Source organism: Huiozyma naganishii, chromosome 2 (assembly GCF_000348985.1).
Source record: "Huiozyma naganishii CBS 8797 chromosome 2, complete genome".
Lineage (NCBI taxonomy): Eukaryota > Fungi > Ascomycota > Saccharomycetes > Saccharomycetales > Saccharomycetaceae > Huiozyma > Huiozyma naganishii.
Window position 1 is genome coordinate 992784 of NC_035923.1, and position 25512 is coordinate 1018295.

At 40.3% G+C, this 25512-nt stretch overlaps 8 protein-coding genes and 2 non-coding genes across 10 annotated transcripts; 5 read left to right on the forward strand and 5 right to left on the reverse strand.

Moving 5' to 3' along the window:
- Positions 1 to 217: 217 nt before the first annotated feature.
- SAL1 (Ca(2+)-binding ATP:ADP antiporter SAL1) lies at positions 218 to 1810 on the forward strand (the record flags this gene model as incomplete). The annotated part of the gene is made up of 1 exon (XM_022606509.1): positions 218 to 1810. The coding sequence occupies one exon, from the start codon at positions 218 to 220 to the stop codon at positions 1808 to 1810; it is 1593 nt and encodes a 530-aa protein (XP_022463197.1).
- Positions 1811 to 2064: 254 nt separating this feature from the next.
- Positions 2065 to 4686, forward strand: PMS1 (ATP-binding mismatch repair protein; the record flags this gene model as incomplete). The annotated part of the gene is made up of 1 exon (XM_022606510.1): positions 2065 to 4686. One exon carries the CDS (start codon positions 2065 to 2067, stop codon positions 4684 to 4686), a length of 2622 nt encoding a protein of 873 aa, XP_022463198.1.
- A 169-nt stretch (positions 4687 to 4855) lies between these two features.
- Positions 4856 to 5488, reverse strand: KNAG0B05205 (uncharacterized protein; the record flags this gene model as incomplete). Its single annotated transcript, XM_022606511.1, has 1 exon — positions 4856 to 5488. One exon carries the CDS (start codon positions 5486 to 5488, stop codon positions 4856 to 4858), a length of 633 nt encoding a protein of 210 aa, XP_022463199.1.
- A 1635-nt stretch (positions 5489 to 7123) lies between these two features.
- KNAG0Btrna9A lies at positions 7124 to 7196 on the forward strand. Its single transcript has one exon. It is a non-coding gene; the product is annotated as a tRNA-Ala (tRNA).
- A 160-nt stretch (positions 7197 to 7356) lies between these two features.
- Positions 7357 to 8688, reverse strand: KNAG0B05210 (DUF5314 domain-containing protein; the record flags this gene model as incomplete). Its single annotated transcript, XM_022606512.1, has 1 exon — positions 7357 to 8688. The coding sequence occupies one exon, from the start codon at positions 8686 to 8688 to the stop codon at positions 7357 to 7359; it is 1332 nt and encodes a 443-aa protein (XP_022463200.1).
- Positions 8689 to 9281: 593 nt separating this feature from the next.
- Positions 9282 to 12005, forward strand: NET1 (Net1p; the record flags this gene model as incomplete). Its single annotated transcript, XM_022606513.1, has 1 exon — positions 9282 to 12005. One exon carries the CDS (start codon positions 9282 to 9284, stop codon positions 12003 to 12005), a length of 2724 nt encoding a protein of 907 aa, XP_022463201.1.
- A 455-nt stretch (positions 12006 to 12460) lies between these two features.
- Positions 12461 to 16138, reverse strand: SMC3 (cohesin subunit SMC3; the record flags this gene model as incomplete). Its single annotated transcript, XM_022606514.1, has 1 exon — positions 12461 to 16138. The coding sequence occupies one exon, from the start codon at positions 16136 to 16138 to the stop codon at positions 12461 to 12463; it is 3678 nt and encodes a 1225-aa protein (XP_022463202.1).
- A 786-nt stretch (positions 16139 to 16924) lies between these two features.
- On the reverse strand, positions 16925 to 17046 carry KNAG0Btrna12L. Its single transcript has 2 exons — positions 17008 to 17046; positions 16925 to 16969 (listed from the first exon to the last, which is right to left on the reverse strand). It is a non-coding gene; the product is annotated as a tRNA-Leu (tRNA).
- Positions 17047 to 22093: 5047 nt separating this feature from the next.
- Positions 22094 to 24100, forward strand: JEM1 (Jem1p; the record flags this gene model as incomplete). The annotated part of the gene is made up of 1 exon (XM_022606515.1): positions 22094 to 24100. The coding sequence occupies one exon, from the start codon at positions 22094 to 22096 to the stop codon at positions 24098 to 24100; it is 2007 nt and encodes a 668-aa protein (XP_022463203.1).
- A 413-nt stretch (positions 24101 to 24513) lies between these two features.
- Positions 24514 to 25218, reverse strand: PSF2 (DNA replication protein PSF2; the record flags this gene model as incomplete). Its single annotated transcript, XM_022606516.1, has 1 exon — positions 24514 to 25218. One exon carries the CDS (start codon positions 25216 to 25218, stop codon positions 24514 to 24516), a length of 705 nt encoding a protein of 234 aa, XP_022463204.1.
- Positions 25219 to 25512: the final 294 nt, after the last annotated feature.

Consider the following 25512-nt stretch of genomic DNA (forward strand, 5'->3'; position numbering starts at 1 on the left):
AATCAAGCCACCGTTATGTCGTCAAAACAGAAGTTCAGTTGCTGTTATAATTGAACGGTCCTATTTTATTGTCGATGAAGTTCTAAAATTTGAGATATTGTTTAACTAGAGGAACACCACGTAGATTGCTGTGTGTGCTTGGTGTCGCTTGTGACACTGGAAGTCCCCCGTACAAGTACTCACGCTTGAGTATTATCTTTGACGCGTTGCGCTCAGAATGGCTGCTGCGAATTTGGGGGAGACCGCGGAGCAGAGGAGGCGGCGACACGGTCGTCTTTTCAAAAGGTTAGACTTGCACAATTCTGGGCAGGTCGATTTGGCTACGTTGCGAGAGGCCCTGGGGAACGAGTCACATCCTCTTAGTGAGTATGATAAAGGGATAGAGGCGCTGTTTGATGCTATGGACAGGAAACGCGATGGGGTCATTGATTTCGAGGAGTTTCAAGAATTTGCATCGCAAGCGGAGCCCCAGATTGCGAGCGGGTTCCATAGGATTGACCAGGATGCGGATGGGAGGGTTAGGAGGTCGGAGGTGTCAAAGTACCTGGGCCAACTGGATGCGTCATGTACAGAGACAGACGTTCACCCACCAACACCGCCGAAAAATCGTAAAGTAAGACTCAATTCCTTCTTGAAGTGGGCGTTCAAGGGCAAAGGAAATCAGCAGACCCCGTCCGCGGAGGAGGAAGATCCATATATTACCTATGACCAGTGGCGTGATTTTTTGCTGTTGATGCCCCGGGTGGGCGGGTCCAGACTAAACACTGCATATGCATACTTTTACGCCTTCAAAGATGACGTAGATTTGTCCTCTGAGGGGGACATGACTGTCACAAACGAGTTCATACGAGGATTTAGCTACTTTCTGGCCGGTGGGATATCGGGAGTGATATCTAGAACATGTACCGCCCCTTTTGATCGAATCAAAGTGTTTTTAATAGCCCGCACCGATCTGTCATCTACATTCCTCAACTCCAAGGATAAGCTACTCCAAAAAAATCCAAGGGCTGACTTGAGCAAAATCAAGTCTCCCTTGGTCAAGGCGGTTACCACTCTGTACAGACAAGGCGGACTTCGAGCATTTTACGTTGGTAACGGTTTGAATGCACTCAAAGTGTTCCCGGAGTCCTCGATCAAGTTTGGAACTTTTGAGATAGCGAAGAAGCTGATGGCACGATTGGAACACGTGGAATCAAAGGAACACTTGTCGAAACTATCAACATACTTTGCCGGTGGTCTAGCAGGGATGGTGTCACAATTCTCAACTTACCCTGTTGACACCTTAAAATTTAGAGCGCAATGTGCACCACTAGACGCAACTCTGAAGGGGAACGATCTTCTAATACACACTGCCCGGGAGATGTTTGAAGCTGGCGGGCTAAGAATTTTTTATAGAGGTGTTACAGTGGGGATACTGGGGATCTTCCCCTACGCGGCCCTGGACCTAGGTACCTTCACGGCACTGAAGAAATGGTTCATAGCAAGGAAAGCTAAACAGTTAGGAATCTCGGGCGAGAATTTGTCGCTGAGCAATCTCGTCGTGCTTCCGATGGGTGCCCTCAGCGGGACCGTGGGGGCAAGCGTTGTGTATCCAATTAACCTGCTGAGAACAAGACTGCAGGCCCAGGGGACATACGCCCACCCGTACCTGTACAACGGATTCAGAGATGTGTTGCAGCAAACGATAAAGAGAGAAGGGATTCCAGGTCTGTATAAAGGTTTGGTTCCAACTTTGGCAAAAGTGTGTCCAGCCGTTTCCATCAGCTACTTATGCTACGAAAATCTGAAGAGATTTGCCAACCTGGAATAGAGGTGGGCAATGACTCCACGAATTACCTTCCCATACATCTAAAAACTTATTTATTGATACTTATTCACCTAATCATCGATATCATGTATATATATGTGTGTGCCAATGCGCAGTTCGATATAAGATCTGTTCGCCCAGTACTGTTCGAGTGTCTTGTCTTTTATTTACTTTTGAATAAAAAGGAGGTTAACGATATAACTGACGCGTCAGTCCGCCCCGTCGGGACAATACACAGCGCGGGAAGAGACCACAGCATGTCCCAAATACGTTCACTGGAGGGGGTAGATATCCATAAATTAACCTCTGGACAGGTTATCATTGATTTGACGACAGCAGTTAAAGAGCTGGTGGATAACAGTATTGATGCCCACAGTTCGCAGATCGATATCTTATTTAAAAATTACGGTACTGACTCATTCGAATGTTCAGATAATGGAGACGGGATCTCCACAGGTGATTTGGATACACTGGCTTTGAAACATTACACATCCAAGATTTCTAGTTTCGAAGATATCGCTGCCGTTGGAACTCTCGGTTTCAGAGGTGAGGCGTTGTCGTCGTTATGTGGTATCTCTCATGTCTGTGTAACCACCACTGTCAACCCACCAAAGGCATATAAGGTGGAATACAATGAATCTGGACATATATCAGGCAAAACGATAACGTCCAGGAATAAGGGAACTACTGTGCAGGTGTCTAATTTATTCCACAATTTACCCGTGAGACAAAAAGAATTCATAAGGACGATAAAGAGACAGTACCAAAAATGCATATCGCTGTTACAAAGCTATTCCTTGATTCAAGACAAAATAAACTTCTCTGTTTGGAACATCACTGGCACTGGGAAAAAAAGCTTGGTGCTGTCCACTAGCAATAAGAAAACAATCCTCAAAAACTGCATAAATGTATTTGGATCATCAGCTGTATCTGGTGTTGCTGAGATGTCAATAATAATCGAATTGAATCCGACACATATGAGGCAACAGTACAAATTTGATGAAGAGAGCCAGACACCAGAGGGTATCAACTACACCATTTCCGTGGAAGGTTACATATCTAAAAGCTCATTCGGCTGCGGAAGAAACTCAAAGGATCGGCAATTTTTATACATTAACAAAAGGCCGATCGAGTACCCTCAACTACTGAAAAACTGTAATGATGTTTACAGGTCTTTCAACAACGTACAGTACCCCTTCATTCTCTTGAATTTTCAGGTGGACACACGGCTCATAGATATCAACGTAACACCTGATAAACGTACAGTTCTTTTGCACAACGAGCAATACGTTATTGACTTGTTTAGAGAACATCTTCTAGTTTATTATCAAAACCAAGATTTACAGTTACCGAAAACTGTACTGTCTCAAGGAACTTTGGCCCAAAGCCAAGAAATATTTCATAGTTTTGCGAAGGATGAAGAAGGAAATAGCAGCGGAGAAGATTCAGATGCTCATATTAGTAATCAAAGACCAGCAAAGAGAAGTCGACGTGATGACGTGGAAACGGGTACTGAAACCACGTTTGATAAGTTGATTCAAGACAGTCCTGACACTGAAGCAATAGAACAGGAAAGCTCGCAAAATTTGGAAGAATCGGAAAGTGAACTGGAAAAATCAATATATCGCACACTGATAACAGAAGATACAGCTCCTGATACAGCAGAGTTTGAAGCAGAAAAAATTGAGACACTACTTGAAGATGAACAAAAAAAAGACATGATGTCTACCAAAGAAAGCAATATATCTGTTGATGCTTTTCAGAAATTCAGACATGGGGATGATTCTGGGACTCAAAGGGGTATTGAAGAAAACACCAGTTCTCAACCCAAGCCCGATACTATTCAAGTAAACATTGACGGAGAGGCGCTCGAATTTCAGGCAACTTACTCCCAGGATAAAGAACTCGTCATCTTGCAAGACGAACCGGATTTAGAAAGCAGTAAAAATGAAAGTCGGGCCGATGATGCTGTTCAACCGTACGTACATCAAGAATTAAATCCGCGAGTATCATACCCAATATCGGAGAAGGAACTCAACGACAGTGTAACTCCCAGGGCATTAGGTGTCAGCTCTCGTGAGGGAATTGACGAACCAGACCCCTTTATAGAACATTTGGAAACCACGGTTTCCATTTCTAAATGCGATATGAGTCTTACTTTTGGATCAGACCGAATGAGCAAGAGTTCTACTACGCAATTCATAAAAAAGGACCCAGAAGAAACAGATGAGTACTTGACCTTAACGGTTAATAAACAGGAATTTGAAAAAATGATGATTGTGGGCCAATTCAATTTAGGCTTTATAATCACTCGGAGAGTTAACCCTGATGGTAAGTTTGATTTGTTTATTGTAGATCAACACGCTAGCGACGAAAAATACAATTTTGAGACTTTACAGAGAACCACCAAATTCCAATCACAGCAGCTATTAGTGCCTAGGGTAATTGAGTTACCATTTATTGATGAGCTTATTGTGATGGATAACATTAATGTTTTTGAATCGAATGGGTTCAAGCTTTCTATTGAAGAGGATGACGCTACCGGTCAGAGAATAAAATTAATGAGCTTTCCCTACAGCAAGCAGACCGTGTTTGACATGGACGATTTTGATGAGTTGTTACAGTTGATCAAGGACCAAAATGGGAGTCCTTGTTCTCATGTGCGATGTTCAAAAGTGAGAGCAATGTTTGCAATGAGGGCTTGCCGCAGTAGTATAATGATAGGCAAACCGTTAACAAAGACAACAATGGCCCGTGTTGTCAAACATCTGGGGACACTGGATAAGCCTTGGAATTGTCCTCATGGTAGGCCAACAATGAGACATTTGTTGGAGTTGACAGACTGGAGGAACTTCAACAACGATTACAAGTTAAATTAGCGAGAAATATAATAGTGTTTAAGGTTGCTACCGTGGTTGTGAGCTATTTGAAAGAAACATTATTATATCTGATGGCCTTCAAAATTGGACTGCTTGAATGGGACAAATGGTCGAACCACGATATTGGATTCAACTCTTTTTTGCTGTCTTGCAGGAGGACTAACGGGAATTAGATAACAAATTGAGAGCTATGCTGTAGTCCACTGAATCCTGAGAAAGGATTAAGGGTGTGGGCTCGGTAACCTTTTCTCCCCACCGGCGGCTTGAAGTCGAATTGAGATTGATCAGTTGTAACAAGCTGCGAAAAGTAACGTAGATTACCGAACACTGGGAAGAGCCCCCGGATCTGGCTCATGAAGCCAACGTTGTGCCACAGTCTAAAAAGCATCAACCCCACACAGCTCTTTGGAACATTTCTCGCTGGCGTCGTGTATCTGCCGTTTACCCTATATCTCCGGTACTTTGCACCGCTCCCCTCGGAGTAAGTGAACGTATCCATAATGCTCGCACTAGCGACCTGTGACACCTGCTGTTCAACACCTGCCATCGGCGGGACGAAACCAAATTGTTTGTAGCGCCCCATTTCGTCGAAAGGCAGGCATCTCTCCAGACCATCGAGCGACGCAACCTCCCAGAGTTGTGAAAAACTCCTACGCCCTCCCACAGTCGCAAAATAATACAGAACATCCAGCTTGTTTGAGCGTAAATCCTCCCATGCCTCCTCGTACACTGTCAACATCAGGTTCAACTTGTAGAGGTTGTTTAGCATCGCGGGAGCGGTCACCATGTGCTTGGACTTCATGTAGTCAAAACCATTCTTATACCCTCGACTTTCGATCCTCTTTTCTTCAATGATACCGCATAGCGCCAAGAAAAATTGTACCGAGATTGTGTTCTACCCAGCGACTCGAAATTAAGAAATTACGCAAAGGGATCCATTGCTAGCTCAATCGTCGTCAACGAAAACATTCAGGTTCGCTTTCACTCGTAAAAAGTTTGGATAATAAAGTGAAACGCATTTTAGGAGCATTATTAGAAAAGCATGTGAGTTTCGAGTATTGGGAAGGATTCCTGTCAGGCTGCTGAAATGGGGAAGGTATTCTGAGGGTGTTTTGGTTCAAAAGGTATGAAGTTACCGTAAAGCGAAGCAATCCAATCCAGTTTGATCGATGGCCACGTATGCAAGAACGTAGGCTGTGTTACTTTTCCCAGTGGACCAGAGTGCAGGAGATGTTTTTGCTTTTCGATGAGAACGAATATAAGAAGGTGTGTCTAACATACGTCTATCCAATGAAACGGATGTCTGTTGGAGACCAAAGAGAAAAGAAACGGCATCAGAGAAGATCTGTTGGGCGGTGAGCACTCTCTTAGTTTTGCATTGTAATTGTGGTCTTTGTACTAACTCTAGTGTAAGTATTGTTTGGGTGTGTATTAACAGTTTATAGATCTGGATCTTTTGCTTTGTTAAATTCGATCGTATTAACTCGAACAGACAAGTTTACAACATGAAACCTAAGGTTGAGGTTGATATTGGTGAACTGATGGAAGAGATAATTCAAGTCAGTTTGAACATTCGTGGTTTATCTACAAATACTCAGGTAATGCTGACTACTGGTCGCTGACGGGATTCATCATCACAAGGCGATAGGACTTATATGAAAACTGTATCGGCTTCTCTAAACAGAACTATGTAGTGTACATAATACTATCTAGAGATATCTTCCAATATATTTTTCCAGTGAAAAATACTGTTGTGACAATTCTCCATTTTCACGTGAGACAAAAATGTACTTATCTTAAGGAAGATTATAGGGTTTGGACCTATAATTTCCAACACTGACAATCCAAAATATAGTAACGGAGAATTTACCAAACATGAAACCGTTAAGAAAACATTATGTCCAGAACATGGAGGGCCTAATGTTGTACATCACGGATGAAATTCCATTAAGCACAAAGTCGAAAAATTGGAATCCCCGAGCTGTTGTCGCTTTAGGTGTTCAGCTCCGCTTTGGCAAACTTGGACAAGTTGCTGTCTAACGCTCAGGTACTTTATTTCATCCTTTATTCATGCTAAGATTTGAGCAGCATGCTGCTCAAACATTTTTTCAAGTCTGTAGTAACAAAAAAAGAACTAGCATTAATCAAAACAATACATTAGTGAGTTATGTATAAACACCTTATAATTTCTTAAAATTTGTGATATAGTACAATCGTATATAGATAACCCACTGATGGATCTAGTCACTCTATAATTAATGCTTGGTCTCTTTATTAGAGAACACCAACATACATACGAGTACATACGTACATACCGGTTTATATACGTGCGAGTGGAACGTCGTCCACGTACCGTTAGCGCCAAGCAGGGTAATAGCCTAATTATTATTTAGGTCATAATGTAGGTGTTACTGCATCTCAAAATTATAAAAATTACGGGCGTGTGGCGTAGTTGGTAGCGCGCTCCCTTAGCATGGGAGAGGTCTTCGGTTCGACTCCGGACTCGTCCAATTCTTTTTTGTCTAGCTTTCCCGTATTAATTTTGTTGAGCGTGAAGTGAAGCTTCGTAAAGAATGACAGAAAAGTCTTCACTAGACGCAGGTTGTGATTACTTCTGGATCGCGCGTATATAAAGAGAGACTAGTGTGCTAGTCTCTCGTAGAGGAGCTGTTATGTAGAAGGTAAGAAGAATAACAGATTATTTGAGAAAATATGAGTGAACTGAGCGTAGAAGAGAAGAGAGACAGGTACATAAAGTACCTGGTTCAACAATGTCTTTAAAAGATAAAGCCCATTTTTCTGTTTAGCCATCATAGACTTCGTACCATCCGAGCTGACCATTTGTAAGGAATTCTTTCCAAAAACAAAACGACCATTTGATGTTGCCGTTGCTGCTGAAATGGATATCAAATTGAAACCCACATCAGGAAAATAAGCCACATTGTTCAAAAGGAAGCCATTAGTTTGAACTTTTCCGAATCCTTTGGTGGTGGCGTTCCCCACAGTACCAGTCAACTCCTCCCGTTTACACATCTTCAGCTCGCTAAACATTTTCGCATCATTGCATACATGGATCGAACCACCGCTATCAAAAACCCAGTTCCCTTTGAAAAGCGGTGTTGATGCGTATAGCGTAGCATATAAGCTTTGTGGTCCACCTCTTTTTCCATGCGATCTGAAAATCTCAGCATCCGGATAGTCCCGCTTATACTTTGCGCACTTACTAATCGGATGGTTTTCACCACAGTGGAAACACTTGATCTGAGAGTGATAGGTGCTCCCTTTAGCGGCCATGGCTACCTCGCCATGTTCCGCCTTCCCTTCTCCAAGATCTTGGAGTAAATCGTAAACTTCCTTTAAGGACACCGATTTACGCTTCCCGACAAAACTCATACACGATTTGATTTTGTCCGGGTTTAGCGCCATTAATACCAAGGCCGCCATTCTCTCCTCTGGAGAAGACCTCGGGTCATCAATGCGCCCATAACTGGCCAGTTGGTTACAAAACTTTACTGACCAAGCAGCTTGTTCCTTCAAGCTATTATTCATCATTGGTTTGAGATTTGAGGCAGTTTCTACATAGCCCCTCACTTTCAAGTCAGAATACTCCGATTTGAGATACTTCAGCACGTCTAGCGACGTAGAAGTTTGATGATTAAGATAGTAATTTTCAATAATTACTTTGATCTCATCATTCACTGAGGTCTCGATGACCAAGTATAACGCTTGTTCAAATGTCTTGCGGAGCGTCATAACATGACGGGGACCTAGGTTTCTTCCCAATATGGTTTGAGAGATTTGCCCAGTCTCCATATACTCAGCCCATTCTAGGCTAGTAATGTCAACGAGTGAACAGATTCGACTGAACCATAGATCGAAGTTCAAAGAACCGGTAAGCACAGTGGGAATAGGTTTACTACTCACGACTGCAGGGCTCATAACCTGTTGCACCAAGTACTTCATGTACCTGTCTCTCTTCTCTTCTACGCTCAGTTCACTCATATTTTCTCAAATAATCTGTTATTCTTCTTACCTTCTACATAACAGCTCCTCTACGAGAGACTAGCACACTAGTCTCTCTTTATATACGCGCGATCCAGAAGTAATCACAACCTGCGTCTAGTGAAGACTTTTCTGTCATTCTTTACGAAGCTTCACTTCACGCTCAACATATTCCAACATTAAGAGAGGGACGGGCAGATGTTGTCCTTTGCTGTTATGTTTTTGTTGTCTCAATCCTCGTTAGAGGAGGAGGTAAGCGTATAAAATTTATCAGCATTTTGATTTACATTTTCCACTTGATAAAGAGGGCTACAGACCCAAATTTCATTTCTGTGGGAAAGATAAGTACCGACCAGGTACTACTATTTGAGAGGATTGCTACTGGAATATCAGAAAGTCGCACCTGGACCTTTATCTCCTCGTTACTCTACTACCCTATAATAGCCAGACCGTCAACAATTCCCATTTATAGTAAGCAGGAACAAAAAAAAATTGTGTTTAAGTTGTACCATACTAAAAAAAAATATTCAAAACTAGCTCATCACATACCTTCAGCTTGAATATAGCGTGGCAGGTTTCCATCGCTGTATTATATGCTCAAACTGCAGGTTGTTTTGGTTCCTCCGAGGGCATTAGAATTCATTCAGCCGGCTGCCGGATTGACCATTCCCCCGTCCAACAATACATTAAGCAATACCTCAACTCTTTTTAAAAATGGAATCAATCCGTACGATAGATCGTTGAAGGTGCCTTCGAACAACTCAGTATCTCAACTGAACAGCAATGTGCGTAACCTGCTGTATGCAAGAACTCAGTTTGAGAAATGCGTGAAAAAATTCCTTGTTTTGACCAGCCCGAATAATACCCTGTACGAACTTTCAAATATAATCATGGATAAACTAGATAAAATGTATCGAGATATGGACGATGATTTTCAGATATGCACCCTGCAGGATAATAAATGTAACGATTTGGATCCCGACTTTATTATCAAGGATGTGTTCTGCATGAATAATGTGGTCAGAGTGTTAATAAACAAGAACATCGAGTTTGACAAATATTCGGCAGTTTCGAAGTACCCTCAGTTGAAAAGAAGAAAACTAAACGGGAAATTTGAGGAGCCTGTTCAGAATTCAGGTCAAAAACTGCATGGTGAGGTTTTGGCGATCTCAAAGAAGAGACTATCGAAGCCTGCACCGAGTCCATCGTCTAGTACATCAGGGTGTAAGATCGCCGTGCCATTTACGAGGGTTGCTACATCGTTGTCTCAAGAACCTTATAGAGATATTGACTCCATAATGCTGAGCTCGACTGGAGATGAGTCAGATTTGGGACAGGGGACAACCTTCCAACCGAAATCCATTTTGAGTGGTTTGACCGACAAACCTACGGGAAAACTTGTCCCTGACGATATCACTTCGAAAGCACCGAATGGGAACTACAAAAATGGCAAAACATACTTGCAGGTACCACAGCAAGAAACTCTGCTCGGGACACCAAGGATATCAACCGTTACACCAAATAAACTAACCCCGCTGGATACTAATAACGATTTAATTGATGTGGAAGAACCAGAACCAATGACCACCGTTATTAGGCATCCTCCACAGACAGTTATTACTCCCAAGTATGCAAATTCCGAAAACGAGCCTCCTAGCTCGAAAAAACGAGGTGACAAATCGGTAGATGAAGAGTCCAAAACTCTTCGTAGTGACCTGAAGAATAAAATCTCGGGAAGGAGGGTCCCCAGATCTTTAGAGAGAACTTCAGAAACTGATATACGCAAGAAACATGAACTGTTACCCAGTAGGAAGATGTCTTTGCAGCGACAACAGAGCTCGATCGCCGATGATAAAGGATCCCCAATGAAAAATGTAAACGGCACAAGTGATGGGTCGATCTCAGACCAGGTACATCTTGCTGAATTACCAGATAAAAGAAGAAAGACTGAGAGTGTTGAGACTGATAAGCCAAAGACCAAGGGTAAGAGCATATTTGAAAAGATTATGGAAAATAAGCATTCAGAGCTGCAAATCGTGAACTCGACGAATAAAACTACAGGTAATAGCGAACTCGTACAGAATCGACCAAGCCAGCACTCTCCCTCTGTAGAGACGACCACAAAATTTACTTTCGATCCTGCGAGTAGGATCTTGAGCAGTAATGAGAATGCACATATCAGCGATCAAGACTCCCAACAGAATGACTCGTCTTTACATTCTCTCAGTAACTCCAGTTTTCTGAAATCTGATCTGATAGAAATGTTTGCTAATAAGGACTTTGATCATTTACCCTGGCTAGGAGGTAGTTCGAGAACTCATAAAATTTCATTACCGAATGGGAAGTCTAGAAAAAAGCCGTATCTCACAGTACTCAATAAAGATATTGATAATTCGCGACCAGATCCAAGAAATATTCTCCCATCAAGGATAACAAGGAACGCTGCCAAAAAGGCTGCTCAAAAGCTTTCTAGTCAGAACTGGGTGGCAGACACTGCTCACCCCACAACGTCGAGTGAAACCAGTGGCGGAGGAGAACTATATGACTCAGAAGATTATTCCAGTGACAGCTCTACAGGCATTGTGACGGAGGTTTCTTCTGAAGATGAACCTGCTCGATCATTTGAGCCGGAGAAAGATTTAAAACTTGTGAGTCAGAGTTTGAAAGAGAGGGTAATTGAAGACCATGTACTTCAATCCTTGAATGCCAAAATAGATCAGCCCACAAAAGAATTAGAGAATAAAAAGCAACAAGATAAGACAGTTTCTTATAGAGGTTTGAGCTTAAATTGTCGAGAAACGGGTCCAATTGCTTCAAAGGAAACCCTCTCCAAACGTATAGAAGCAAATTCTCGGGCTCTAGGATTAGATCCCGCCGGAAACCTCCGTATCATTGGTGGTCATTCTTCAGCAGATAACTTCATTGCATACACATCAGGTAAACAGAGATTGGCCAAAAAGGATATTTCATCAAAAGGCGCTAGTCTTGGTAATACTGAGTACAGAGCAATACGTCATAACTTTCCACCACTTTTGACAGCTAAGAATTCTCAAATCCAAAATACCAGTAACCGTACTATAAATACAACCATTGCAACAACTGGCCAAGTCACTAGTAGTGGAGCATCACTTAATTCTGCTAATCTGCGTTCTCAAGAGGTTGCTAAAAAACAGGAAACAAGTTTCCAATCATCAAACAATGATGCACACGATTGTTCAAGGAGCAAATCTTTAGCTCATCTGGTCAAAGGTCTATCTTTGAAGCTGCCGTCTCAATCTAAAAAAAAAGTATGTTTCATTCGCCACCGCATAGTCTAGTGTCCAGTCATGCTGTATCGAACAGGAACAGCATTCAAATTCCAGAAATAACCAGTCCGTCATTCAATTCTTCAGATGTTGTGAAAAGATTCGAAAGATTTGCCAAAAGCTCAGAATCTTTCGCTGACACCAGGTTGGAAAAGTCAGGAAGTTAATTTAGCAGCGAGGAATCCCCTTTAAAGCATATATCCATTGGTAAATTACCAACCGTGTATGAAATGAGGGTGGATAAAATTATTAGTCCACTATGTGTAAAATTATGTATACTTTCTCAATTTTTTCGATATATTGGTATCAATCATTTAATCTCATTTTCCTTCTCTTGAACGCATGGCCTCTGCTTTGTTTACCACATTTGCTTCTCACTCTTCGAGAAACGACTCGATAGCAGTATGCATCAGGAGAAACAATGTCATGTATAACAATACATATATATATAGCTAGTTATGGTGTGGTTACACATCCGAAAATTTATTACTTCCTCTCACAAAGCTCATAGCATCTTGCTTATTAATTTCGATTATTGTCGAAATCTTATTTTCGTATTTTACCCTGTAGAACCTATCCGCTACCGCCAACATGTCCGTTCTGAACGTTGTACATATAAACTGGGCATTTTTGGATAGCTTTTTAATGGCGTTTGCAACCGAAGTTCTATACTGTTTGTCTAGCGCTGCGTCGATCTCATCAAATAAGTAAAATGGGGCAGGGTCTACCATCTGAATAGCTAAGATGAGGGCAATAGCACAAACTGTTTTTTGTCCACCGGAGAGCTGTTCGACGCGCAATTGTTCATTCTTTTTGGAACTGAAGGAGACTGAAATGGAGACACCTGTATACACGGACTCCAGATCCTGAGACTCCCCATCCATGTTCACATCTTCATCAACATCTTCGTCTCTAACTGCAAGGTCACCCTTATCGGTATTTTTGTGTATTATTAGTCTGGCGGTACCTTTCGGCACCAGTTGTTCAAAGACAGTAACAAAATTGTCTGATACTTTTTTAAAGGTATTGTCCACGGCAGATATTTTCTGCTGTTTCAGCCTCTCAATTAAATCTTGGATTGACACTTTTGACTCTTCCAGCTCAGCTGCCCTTTGAGAAAGTTCTCTTTGTTTTTCGTTGAATCTCTTGAAGTTTTCAAAAGCCCTTTTATTGACGTTTGATAAACCGGCGATATTCTTGTTCACTTCATTTAACTTACTCAATAAATCTTCGCTCGATAAGGCGGTAAATTTGTTCAGGGCGTCTTCTGCAAGCAGCCCGATTTCTCTAATCTTTTGTTGCAGTTCGTCCCGCCTGGCAGTGAGTGTTGTTTTTTTAATCATATTCTTTTCGACATCTTTTTGGAATCCTTCTATTTTTTTCAACAGTGAACGCTGCTGTGAATTAGCTTTCTCCAAGATCTTTTCGTTGTTATTTTTCTCGCCGGTCAAGCTGTCGATTTCTTTTTGAATTTCGTCAACGTCTTTGACAGCAGATTCACTCTCTATTGATACGAGGTGTTGTTGCTGCATTAAGGCGTCAACATTTTTCTTCAGATCATCTGTGTACGAATCACCAACATCAGAGAGTTTGCTCTTCAACAAAATCTCCTGGGGTACTAACTTTGAGTCTAACTCCGCGTTCAACTGGTCTATAGTTGACGTTATGCTTTCAAGCGATTCTGTGGTGACATCCAATTCGTTAGAAATGGTAAGGACCGATTGAGACACTGATTCTAATTCCTCTTTTTCATTAGCCGAGAGTTCGTTCTCGAAATCTTGAGTTAAATTATCTTTGTAGTTAGATATTTTGTCTTCTACGGCCTTTATGCTTAGATTATTCTTTTCCATTTTTTGAGAGAGCTGCATTAAGGACTCATTGAGCAACACCTTTTGGCTCTTTTTTTTATTGAATTGCATTCTGGACTGTTCCATGTTAGCTAGGATGGTTTCCTTCCGAGTTGCGATGTTTCTCATTTCACCATTAAGGTTGTCGATAGTCGTATCAATTTCTTGTAGTTTTCCTTTAATTGCATGTAGTTCCTTGTTGGTAAGTTCATGTTGGTTTCTGGAATTAGTCAGTGCTTTTAACGCGTCAAGCCTGGTCTTCTTACGTTGATCTAGATACCCACCCGTCAATACACCTCGATTATCGGCACGATCGCCATCCAAGGTAATGGCATTCAACTGATAACTTTTAGCCATCTTCACACCTGTAGTAAGGTCTCTGACAACTATAGTCTTCCCGAACACATGTTTTACAGCCTTCTCAAATTTTGCGTCATACTTGATTTTCTTCAAGAGGGGTGTGCATGCGGCCGATTGATCTTGCGGCGGAAACGTTACTCCGCTGTCTTCGTGTAATCTGTTCAGCGGCATGAAAGTCACTCTACCACCTTTCATTTTGTAAAGCTCCCGCATCAACAACGATGCTGTCTTATCAGTGTCAACCACGACATGGAAAAGGGAGTTTCCTCCTACCACCTCGGCACACGTCTTGTATTTTTCGCTCACCTTGAGCAATTCCCCTAGGGTACCGAATACAGCATCTGGCGACAGCTTCAACTTTTCCGTTATTTCTTTGATGCTACTTATTCCGTTGGCAAGGTTTTTGTTCATAGTCTCGTTAAGTGCTCTTTCTGATAACCTAACGTCATCCGATAATGTGTCCAACACTGAAAGAAGTTTTTGCTCAGTTCTCCAAAGTTCTTTACGCTCATCTATTGCCTTAACATATTTTTCCTTCATAACGGTCAACTGTTGCGCTACATCTTCTAATTCGCCAACAGTTCCGGGGCCTTCGACCGAATCAGACAGTTCCTCGATCTCCATATCTAATGTAGATAGACTGCTTTGAAGCTGCTGCCGCTCTGCAATGAGTGCCGTTGAGGTCTTTTGTAAACTATGCAATAGCTCCTGTTGCTCAAGTATCTCCTTTTCAATCCATTGATTCCTCTCTTCCTTAGTTTCGAACCTTGCATAATTTCCCTTCTTCAGTCTTAAATCTCTTTGACGTTGCTGAAGTTGTGCTAATTTTAATTTGTATTGTGCTTCTTCCTTTGTCAAAGCTTCGAACCTTGGAAGAATTTTCAAGAGTTTTGCACGTCTGCTTTGAATCTCTTTTGTAATCACGTTCAAATTGATATTGTCCGCATTATTTTGTTCATCATGAGAAGCGATTTGTCTTTTCAGGTCTTTTATTTTAATATTCAGGTCACCCAGTCTGTTTGAGATTTCCAATTGAATTGCTTTGGCCTGTTCCAAATCTGTAGTGGTTTTCAATTTCAATTTATTGTCGATCCTTTGCAGTAGAGAAGTAACTTGCTCGATCACACCCTCCCGTTTATCAAGTTCCTGGATGTACTGCTCTGACGATGTAACTGTCGAGTTATAATTGTCATCCAAACTTTCGATCTGGTTTATGATACCACTTAATTCCCTGTCGTACAAAGTGAACTGGAAAACTTTCCGATTTCTTTCCATGTTATTATACCGTTCAAGTTCCTTCCTCTCTTCCTCCATTTCCTTCAATTTGCCCTTCAGTTCATCCATTTCTTTCATAATCTGGTTCCTCTTAAATTCGGTATCCTTCATATTTTTCAAAGAAGCGCGTAGTTTTGTTTCAAATGATTTGGCACCTATTACGTCTTCTAGCAGTAATAGCCTTTCCTTGTCTTTGGCGTTCGTTAATGCAATAATACGACCTTGTGGTACGATGTTGTAGGGGCTGCCCATTGAAAACCCTGCACTTTCAAGCATCCTAACCAGATCGCTTTTCGTCACGTTCCTGTCATTGATTTGGTAATCGTCCTTTTTCAACCCGACGGTTCTCCTGACAAATACTTCATCATTTGGTCTAGGAATCACTCCTGAAGACAAGATAATTCTGTGATCCGGATCGTGGAACACAATTTCTACCGATGCGCTCATTACCGATCCTGAGCCTTGATGTATTAGACCCTGTCTTTCTTCTCTCTTCAGATTAGAGTAATCATCACTCAAGACAAATCGTATAGCAGCGAAAAAGTTGGACTTTCCTGAACCATTAGAACCAATAACAATATTATGATGAGGCGAAAAGTTATCAATTATCGTCTCATTCCTATAGGTTTTAAAACCTTTAATAACAACACGCTTGATATACATCACACAAGCAATGCCGTTCGAGACTTCAGGGACAGTTGGACCAGGCTGGATATTGCCACAACTTCCAACTTGAAGTTATTACAACTTTACTACGCGTCGCGTCACTTCAGCTTTTTCTTAATTTTTTAGAAAAAGATTAAATGTTTTTCTTTCTTTTTGTTTACAAAAATTATTTGACGCGTCACGTTTGCTACACGAACAACACTCCGTTAGGAGATAAGCTGTCAGTCAGTCAGAAATCCGGTAAATAGCGCGCACTGTAGTGGATCCTCTCTTTAATTTGCGCTAATCAGCATTAGGTAACCGCCTAGGTAACATTCAACGAAGAGAAGACAGAAGAATTGGTAATAATATCCCGTTCTTACGTAGTGATCACCAAATCACCCACGTGACCGTGTTTCCCTTTCAGACCCTCTTCTTTTGATGCTACTCTTTTGCATACAATTACGTTCTGTTGAGCGTCCAGTGAAGCTTCGTAAAGAATGACAGAAAAGTCTTCACTAGACGCAGGTTGTGATTACTTCTGGATCGCGCGTATATAAAGAGAGACTAGTGTGCTAGTCTCTCGTAGAGGAGCTGTTATGTAGAAGGTAAAAAGAACAACAGATTATTTGAGAAAATATGAGTGAACTGAGCTTAGAAGAGAAAAGAGACAAGTACATGAAGTACTTGGTTCAACACGTTCTACTCATATATAAGAAAGCCAGAAAACTATTGCCCTTCTAACAGTCGTAATAGAGTTACCCCGCACAACGGACACTATAGATTCAAAAACAAAAAAGGAAATGGTTGCTAAGAGATTCGAACTCTTGCATCTTACGATACCTGAGTGTTCCCACTGTGTTCAGCGGTTAAGAAAGTATTATGTTTCTTGAATCAGGCGCCTTAGACCGCTCGGCCAAACAACCAATTAATTGATAAAAAAATTGTAACATGGGACTCACACACTTCCAATTACGAAACCCAGCTCTCAATCACGAACTCACACAGTTCTCAGTTATGACAACAACTCACATATACGAGACACAAACAATAACCCCTCTTCCACAAGGCAACCCTTAGCAACAAACTACAGCTTTTTATAGATATTTTACTAATAAATCTTGTTGGAATTCCGCAGATGAATACAGAAATGCGGTTAGAAGTAAAATTCTAGATGCTACAATTGAGGTAGTGGTCTCGCCAGCTGTCATTCACGCGTTTTTACCCAGATTCGGTAGTAACGCGTAAAATGAAAGCTAACACAAGCCAAAACATTTCCTCTTTGGTTAGGAATAGCCGAATAGGAAAAGTTTTGCATCGTGGACGAAGTGGTTTATTCATCTCAAAATTAACCATATAAAAGCACACGATATAGCTCGTTTCTCTCGAAGAATTTTAGCAAGATTAATATTCAATTTTATATTTTATTTGGAGGTTTCTTTTTCACTACGGTGAGGGCAAGAATTCCTATAATACAGGTTAAACTGTTGGAAATAGAGATACGAACATGCACTCCGTGTGATGTAGAAGTTTCATGTCTCTACGACGTTCGTTACGTGGAATAGATGCTACAATTGGTGTTTATGACACGTCAACAGTATCCACGCGTCTGTACGCAGTCATCTACGGAATGTGAAATGTGGATGAAAATAAGACGAGATATTTTCGCGATTTGTTTGCAAAAACGAATTAAGAATTTATAACGCATCGTGAATTTGTTTGATATTTCTTCCAGAATGAATCATATAAATAGCCACGATATAGACCGTCGTCTCGAAGTAATTCTCAACACAGATTATTTCCAATTTGCTTGTTTTTTTTATATATTTTCCTTACATCTGTGAGGGCAAGAAACCGTTTTATACAAGGTTTATAAAATAATTTATCTGATACTAAGATATGTCTTGGCAAAGAGGAACAACTAACAACACGTTGAGAAGCTTCGAGAACTTTGTTCATAAACAACTACATCCTGAGATGTCTTGGTCCAGAGGAACAACCAACAACAAGCTAAGATCCTTCGAGAGCTTTGATCAAATCTAGTTATCCTATAATTAAGTTCACCTTTATTAATGCTGACTAGAACACACGCCTGATCGGTACTCTAAAATGAGTAATAAGTTTAGAAAACAATACTCCAAAGGTGGGGGTAGGCAAGAAAAACCAAGCTTACTTGAGTATTAGATAGCATATTCAACAGAACCAAAATTATCAAAACGACCTTGGAACAAAAGGATGTGGTTCACTTGAGATGAAGATATGCCTTGGGACAAAGTGGTTATAGAACAACCTACTCCAACTGACATATTTGTTGTAATATCACCTGACTGCAACCCAGTGTCTATAGCGAAGTGGCCGGATCGGTCCTTGCTTGTAACTGGAACAGGGGGGGCCCATTGCTTGTTCTAAATAGCAGAGGCAAAGTTATGTCAACTGAATCGGTTTCTCTAAACAGAAATATGTAACGGACTACATCCAGCTAGATTCAAAAAAAATAGAAGTTTGAAACTGGAGACGTAAGTGAACCAAGAGTGTGACGGGTTCTTCCAGCAAACGGGGCGTGCCCAACTCCGGAAACTTCTCCGGGATATAAATTATAAAAGGGAAATATATAAAGATCCTTTACCTTTTATATAACGATAAGTAACCTAATATTGTACGAATATATGCAATTCTATTTCTGACATTATATGTTTATTTATACCCTACATCTGTAAGGATAAAAATCAGTGTATATGAACCAAATTCCATATATTTAATAAGAAAAACTTTTGTTAGAACAACATGTTTTGAACCAAAGGAACAACAAGTAACCCAGTGAAATCCTTAAAAAGATCCCAACACCTATTGTCTGGGGGGTGCAGTTAGACTCACAGGTGCATGATCAAATCCCAGGAAAAAAAGACCAGTACTATTTTTCGAAACTTTTTTTTTTGGAACAGATCGGTACCATTTACATTAATCACACCTCAAAATTAGTAGTACATTTTATCCTTTGCCTGCCGTTCATCAAGGTTTTTTTGTTATGAGATACTTGACAAGTCACAAAAAAAAAATAGCCGCTCATGATCTTTGTCTTTCATGTAATGGAAAATGCTCACCAACAGCTCTAGTTTCTGAATGCTTTTCTTTCAACTTACGAAAAATCCTCTACCTCTTTGTTTCTTTCAAAGGGTGTGTTACTGACATATAATGCAATTATACAGCACAAAAATTTGAGAAACCAGACATATTGTTTTAGAACAGCTCTGCAACTTGCAACATCAAAATTGACAGTGAAGATAAAGAACACCTATAAAACGTATTTACCAGATATATATGTTCACCAAGGTTGTATGGGAATGGGAATTAAAAGATAATGGTAGGCTCCTCGAAAAAACAAAGCATATCTAAAAAAAATCCAAAGTTGTTGTTGTTGGTTCCTTGCCTTCATATTCCCAAGAATAAAAGTACTTAAAAACTCCCATCATGTTCTGGTGGTTTGCAAAAACTGGGACAGTTTCAACGCTGAAAGCCGTAGCTTCACGAGTATTCAAAGGTTTGAAGGAAACACCAGTAGTGACGGTGGGCTTTGCACCAGTCAAAAGAGTTGGAACGATCCAAGTAAGGGTGGTGGTACGCATTATTGAGGTTTTAAATGTTTTTCTAGATGGCAGTTGAGTAGTACAATAATACTTGCTGTTTTCAGATAGAGAATATGTTACAACGAGACAGCATCTTTCAATATATTACTCCAAGTACCCCTCGCTTTAAATATCTGGACCTTTGGTAGTTTGGTTGACTTGTAAGAACGTCCATTTGAAACGTAATTGTTTCCTACTTGATGTGAACCAGTTTTTTGTTTTATTTTTGTTAAAAAGTTGTAATTACCCTTCTAGGTAAATACACGTTTCGTTTAATTGGAAAAAATCTCTGGGCTTAACATAAACGCAACGGTATACAGAGAGTTCACTCAACAACTTTACTAGTTGAAGGACCCCTCTTTCATAAAACCCTTCTGTTTCATACTTGATTCTTGTGCAAAACATTGTTATAATGCTTGAACATTGCGACAAGTAGGGTGACTATTGAAAAAGTTTAATAAGGTAGCAAAATAATGTTGGATATAGTAAATGACAGCAGTGTGATATTTTCATAGGCTCAAACTGACTACTTAATGGCAAAGATAACAAATATGAAAAAGTTCATTTTTCTATCGCATACTTGCAATGGGAGTAATGGCGTAGCATGCCATAAGAAGGATACTATGTTGTAATATATCCCATCCATTGAAACGAACAAGTGAGAAATATCACAAATATAAAACCTAGCTGCATTAAATAAACTAAGCTCTCTTTGATACAAGAAATAAAAGATCATTGAACCTTTTTTTTTATTGTTTAACCACAACTGAAAGTCAAGCGAAGTAAAACGTCTAACATACTCTATTACGTTGCATAGCCTCGGCGATAAAGACGTTACTCAACAAGTGACTCCTCCCTTGTATGGCTAAATGATTAAATACTACATTTCTTGTCTTGCAACCTCATTGATGTGATCACATTAATTGCCGTTACAAGTACTGTAAACTTTATGTGGAACGTTCTGTATTTTTTATTTGGTGATCTAAGATTATGAAACTTTTTCAATGGTAATCACCCTCTAAACAAAAAACTAAAACTTCTTTGAAGGGTAAGTTTGGGATGGAAGGCTGAAGTTCTCTTCTTGTGTTAGGATAATTTGTGGGAGTCCCCGAATATAGCTGGCTGGCCACTAATTATACAACGGCACGGAACACTGTGAACCTGGTAAGGGATGTTCAATAAGTGCACCCCACAGATACTTCCGAATCATATATAACCAGCCCATGCAGGATTGTCTCAGGTCTTGAAGCTTCTCTGAATATGAACCAAGGATAACAATGGGAATTTACTAAGAATAACTAATTAACTAATAATCATAGCAAGGCACAACCAACGGGTAGACTAGAGTATATACTTAAATATTAGCTAGATTGTATAAGAACCTAGTTTGACCCTAGTCCACATCAACAACCGAGTCTTACACTAACCTCTTGACTCCCCGCTATTGAGACTCGTCTAAATGGGGTCCAGCATTGTCGCTTCTTTCTAATGTATGCTACTCTAGTTTACTATATGACTCGATAATCGCCGGTGAAACACATGCAGCTATGACAATTCGAGACGGATCATCTGCTTTTAAAAATAGCTATACACGATCCATACAGTTTACCACAGTAGCATAAACAAATTGATCTTTATATAATGTCGTTGGTTTGTTTTGAGACAGAAGTTTAAAAGCTATAGATACTTGCCAAACCCACTCATACTTTTTCAGAAATAATATGTCACAACTGCTTCAGCATCAGCTCATATCATTTTAATGTATTTTTGCAACAAGGGAGTATTTCACAGTCTGAACCAACCAAAACTACCCTTGGTTTGATCATTCACTCAATGGCCATATAAGACTTGATGGCCACAATGGATAGTCCAATTAAATGAGAAAATGATATATACATGTATAAAAAAAAAGCTGGGCTTTCTATTTTTTACAAGAGATGAGTAATAAAGCGTTTTCGTAGTTTTTCTTAACGACAGAAACCACTGATATGCTATTAATATTGGTTAGATTTTCAATTGCATAACACATAGAACGAGGAAAAGTTAGAATCACCCAGCAGAACATGTTTCATATTTTTTCCAACATTACTGAGCACTCTAAACATCGATCATCAAGAAAAAGAAAAGGCTGTATTTATTTACCAAACTTGCAGCTCTGACACCACATCGCAACGTCTCTTCTAGAATCCTGGCCGGGATGCTTGTCGCACAACCTTGCACCGAAAACATTTTGCATCACGTGTATCTTAATTATTAAAATATTTAGTACATTTGAACATGTCATCATTAAGCTGAGACTTTACAAACCTAAAGGTCGGTCGATTAATTCTTGCATCAGCAGTAAGCACCAATGATAGTTAGAAATGTACTTACCAGGAAAGTGTTATGCTGCCTGCTCTTTTTCTTACCCGCTATCGTTGTCGCTTCTGAATCCGAATCTGAATGTGGAGTAGCGGGGCTACAGACCACAGCGAAGGGTCTAGGTTTCGAGGGATCTGAGATATCTCGTTACCTCACTTTGGTTAAGAGAATAGACAAGTGCATAGCAGCAGATAATAAGAAAGACAGGAACTATGCTGATACCCTAAAGCAACTAAGGAATCAGCTCTACTACAAGGCAGGATTGCTTCAATTATCCCTTGGACAAGAATTGAAAGCTATGTCATCCTTTGAAAGCATGCTGAGAGATCAGGACTACAGGAACTCGTACACTAGCCTTGCCACAAAAAGATTGAATGAACTATACATTGAATTTGGGTTTTGGGATAAACTGACAAATGATGAGGATAATATGGCGGAGATCTTTAGTTCTCTAAATTCCACGCTTTTCCAAAAATTAGAGAAGGGTGCTAGCAGTATAGACACTTTGCCGGACGAACTGAGACCTATGCTAGATATTTCACCCTACGATTTGACTACCCTGCAAGTTTCCATCGAGTTTTTGACGAAAAAGCTTTCCGAGAATTTAGAACCTTCTTTCGCCAATGAACTAGTAAGACATTACGATTTGGTTTTGGAAAAATACAAGACATCTCTGACTTTAGACCAACGTTTGAAAATACACCATGCAAATGCTATCCTTTTGATGGTTGTACTGAACTCAGACCCATCTCATCAATTAAGAAGGTGCTTAGCGATTGACATGGATTACTCCCCTTGTAAAATCCTTACTCTACTCAATTCGAAACTAGAGAAAATCAATCCACACCGGGCTCAAATACTTGATCCGGACGTTTATGCGTTCCCCGAGAGGGAGCGTGGTGGTAGGCAAGCGACAGAAGTTCATTGGGAAAACTTGGCAAAGTTTTACCTGGATCTAACCTCAAAGCCATGCATTCGGAAGCTGCCAAAGGACTATAAGTTTGCAAATAACTATGAACTTATTATGGATACGATGAGCAAACTTTTGAATCAACTATTTGAAGACGATCAACCTCTAGCAACCAGGAGGATGATTGAAGTGAACACAAAAGGAAAATACGCAACAGAGTTTGGCAAATACATAGATCTAATTGTGTGTGAATCCAGTATCCACACTTCTCATCCAATCACAAAAAAATTGAAGCTATCTCAATACTGTAAAAAATGCCTAAAATCCGTGTTAGACGAGGAGCAATGGGAAGATTTCAATAAGGCTTTAACTAAAAAAGAAAGGTTGCCGGATAATGTTTTGAATGGCCTGTGGAACAATTATCCAAATATGGCCATTTACATGGTTGATACTATTCTTCACAAACATAAAGTGAAGAGCGGTGGTATAAGCCCTGTCCAAGATGAAATCCTGCAGTTTTTCACAGATAATCACCTCAACGAGTCAGAGAACAAGTTTATCAAAAAGCAAAGAGACTACATTAACAAGCTTGTGGAGAAGAAACAGCAGCAAGAACAAGAGCAGTTCCAAAACCACCATCAACAATTCTTTAACTTCGGACAGCAACAATATCAACAACATCAACATCATCAACAGCAGCAGCAACAATATGCGGAGCCCCCTCCAAAGACAGATAAGGATTACTATAAGATTTTAGGGGTTGCAAAGAACTCCGATTCAAAGAATATCAGGAAAGCCTATCTCAACTTAACGAAGAAGTATCATCCAGACAAACAGGGCCAATTATCACAAAAAGAGCAAGAACAAAATCATGAAAAAATGTCTGAAATCAATGAAGCTTACGAAATATTGGGCGACGAGAGTAAGAAGAAAGAATATGATGACGGGAGACTTGGCAATGGGAATGCTCATTTTAGACAACAGCAAGGTGCTCCTTTTGGAAGGAGAGGAGGTCAAATGAAATTCAAACAAGGTGGTGGCTTTCCGTTCGGTAACGGAAATTTCAAAATGAACTTTGGTCATTGAATAAACAGGCAGATAGACCGAAAATGCAGGTTGGGATAATACTTTATTATTCTACGTATTAGTATAGACCTCAAACATAAAACATGTGTTTCGGACTAGATAAGCTAAAGCCAAACTATAGACGTGGATGTCCTTTGGGGCGAGAAGCTTATGTTCTTGTTCAATGTCTTTAAAGGATAAGGTGTGTAACGTCAATAGCATGCTTCAAAATAGAGTTCTCGGAGTGGTATATTTTGAGATCTTAAATGATTTCTTTAAACACACCCAAAATCACAAACAGCTTATATTTGCGGTCTGCAGTGCTGGTCCGATGAGGACACACAGTTTGACGCAAAGGATGAGTGGAAAGTTGAAAACCGACACTCTCAAGTTCGTAAATTTGTCATACTACTACTCCATGTTACTTTGTAAGGTCAGCTCATGTTGGTACTACTATCCCGCATGGTACCGTAACTAATATCCTCGTCTTCACTTTCGCCCTGTTCGTCTACAGAAAATGCATTATGTATGTCACGCAACTTGTTCATAATATTAACTATGAATGATCGCAGTTCATTTATCTCTAGCAGACTCAGATTATCTAACTGTAGATGTGATTCATTCAAGTATTTCAAACCTTTCAGCACTTTTACTTGTCTCATTTCTCTCAAATCTTGGATTCTATTCCTCAACTCATGAACTGGATCATGGAAGTCATCAGATGCTCTTTTGAATAAAATTTCTGACAAAACCAACCAATCCCATGGCAGCGGACTGAACCTGTCCGGATAGGTTTGTTCAAACTGTATGCTTCTATCCAAACCCTTCACTGTGAGCCATTCCGGGGCTATGATGTTACACTTAGCCTGCTGTTTCAGCAGTAATGCGATCCAAAGGGCCACGTTTGTCGATTGCATTGCAACCATATTATTCAAGGGAGCCTCATCGGTAGTGATCATCCTCCAACGGTGTGGTGTCCAAGAAGTGGTGCTTCTGAAACCGTTTCTGTCATCACCGTGGTTTCTCTTAACCTGCTGCCTTGTAGTTATACGTGGGAATATTTTTATAGGCTCATTTTCAACCAGAAACTGTATCTCTTCAGGGGAAAATGTCTGAGATAGATGAGCTGGTAATGCCATTAATTCGCGCTGGCTAGTTTGAATAAGGACAAATCCGTAATCAAGCTTACGAATACCAAGCCTGTCACATTTAACTTTTCGATATTTTGAAGTTTTTTTCTTACTGCAAAATTACTGTGTATTTGTCGCCGAGAAAACGATGGACTTGAGTCACGATTAGCAAAGGTTGCTCCATTGTTGTGTTGATTTGCACAGCACCCACTATTCTCGAGAGGGGAATAGCTAAATACCCACCCTGTATTTAGCTTACAAATTGATTGCGTTGAAAATAACTACATGCTCTAACAATGGGTG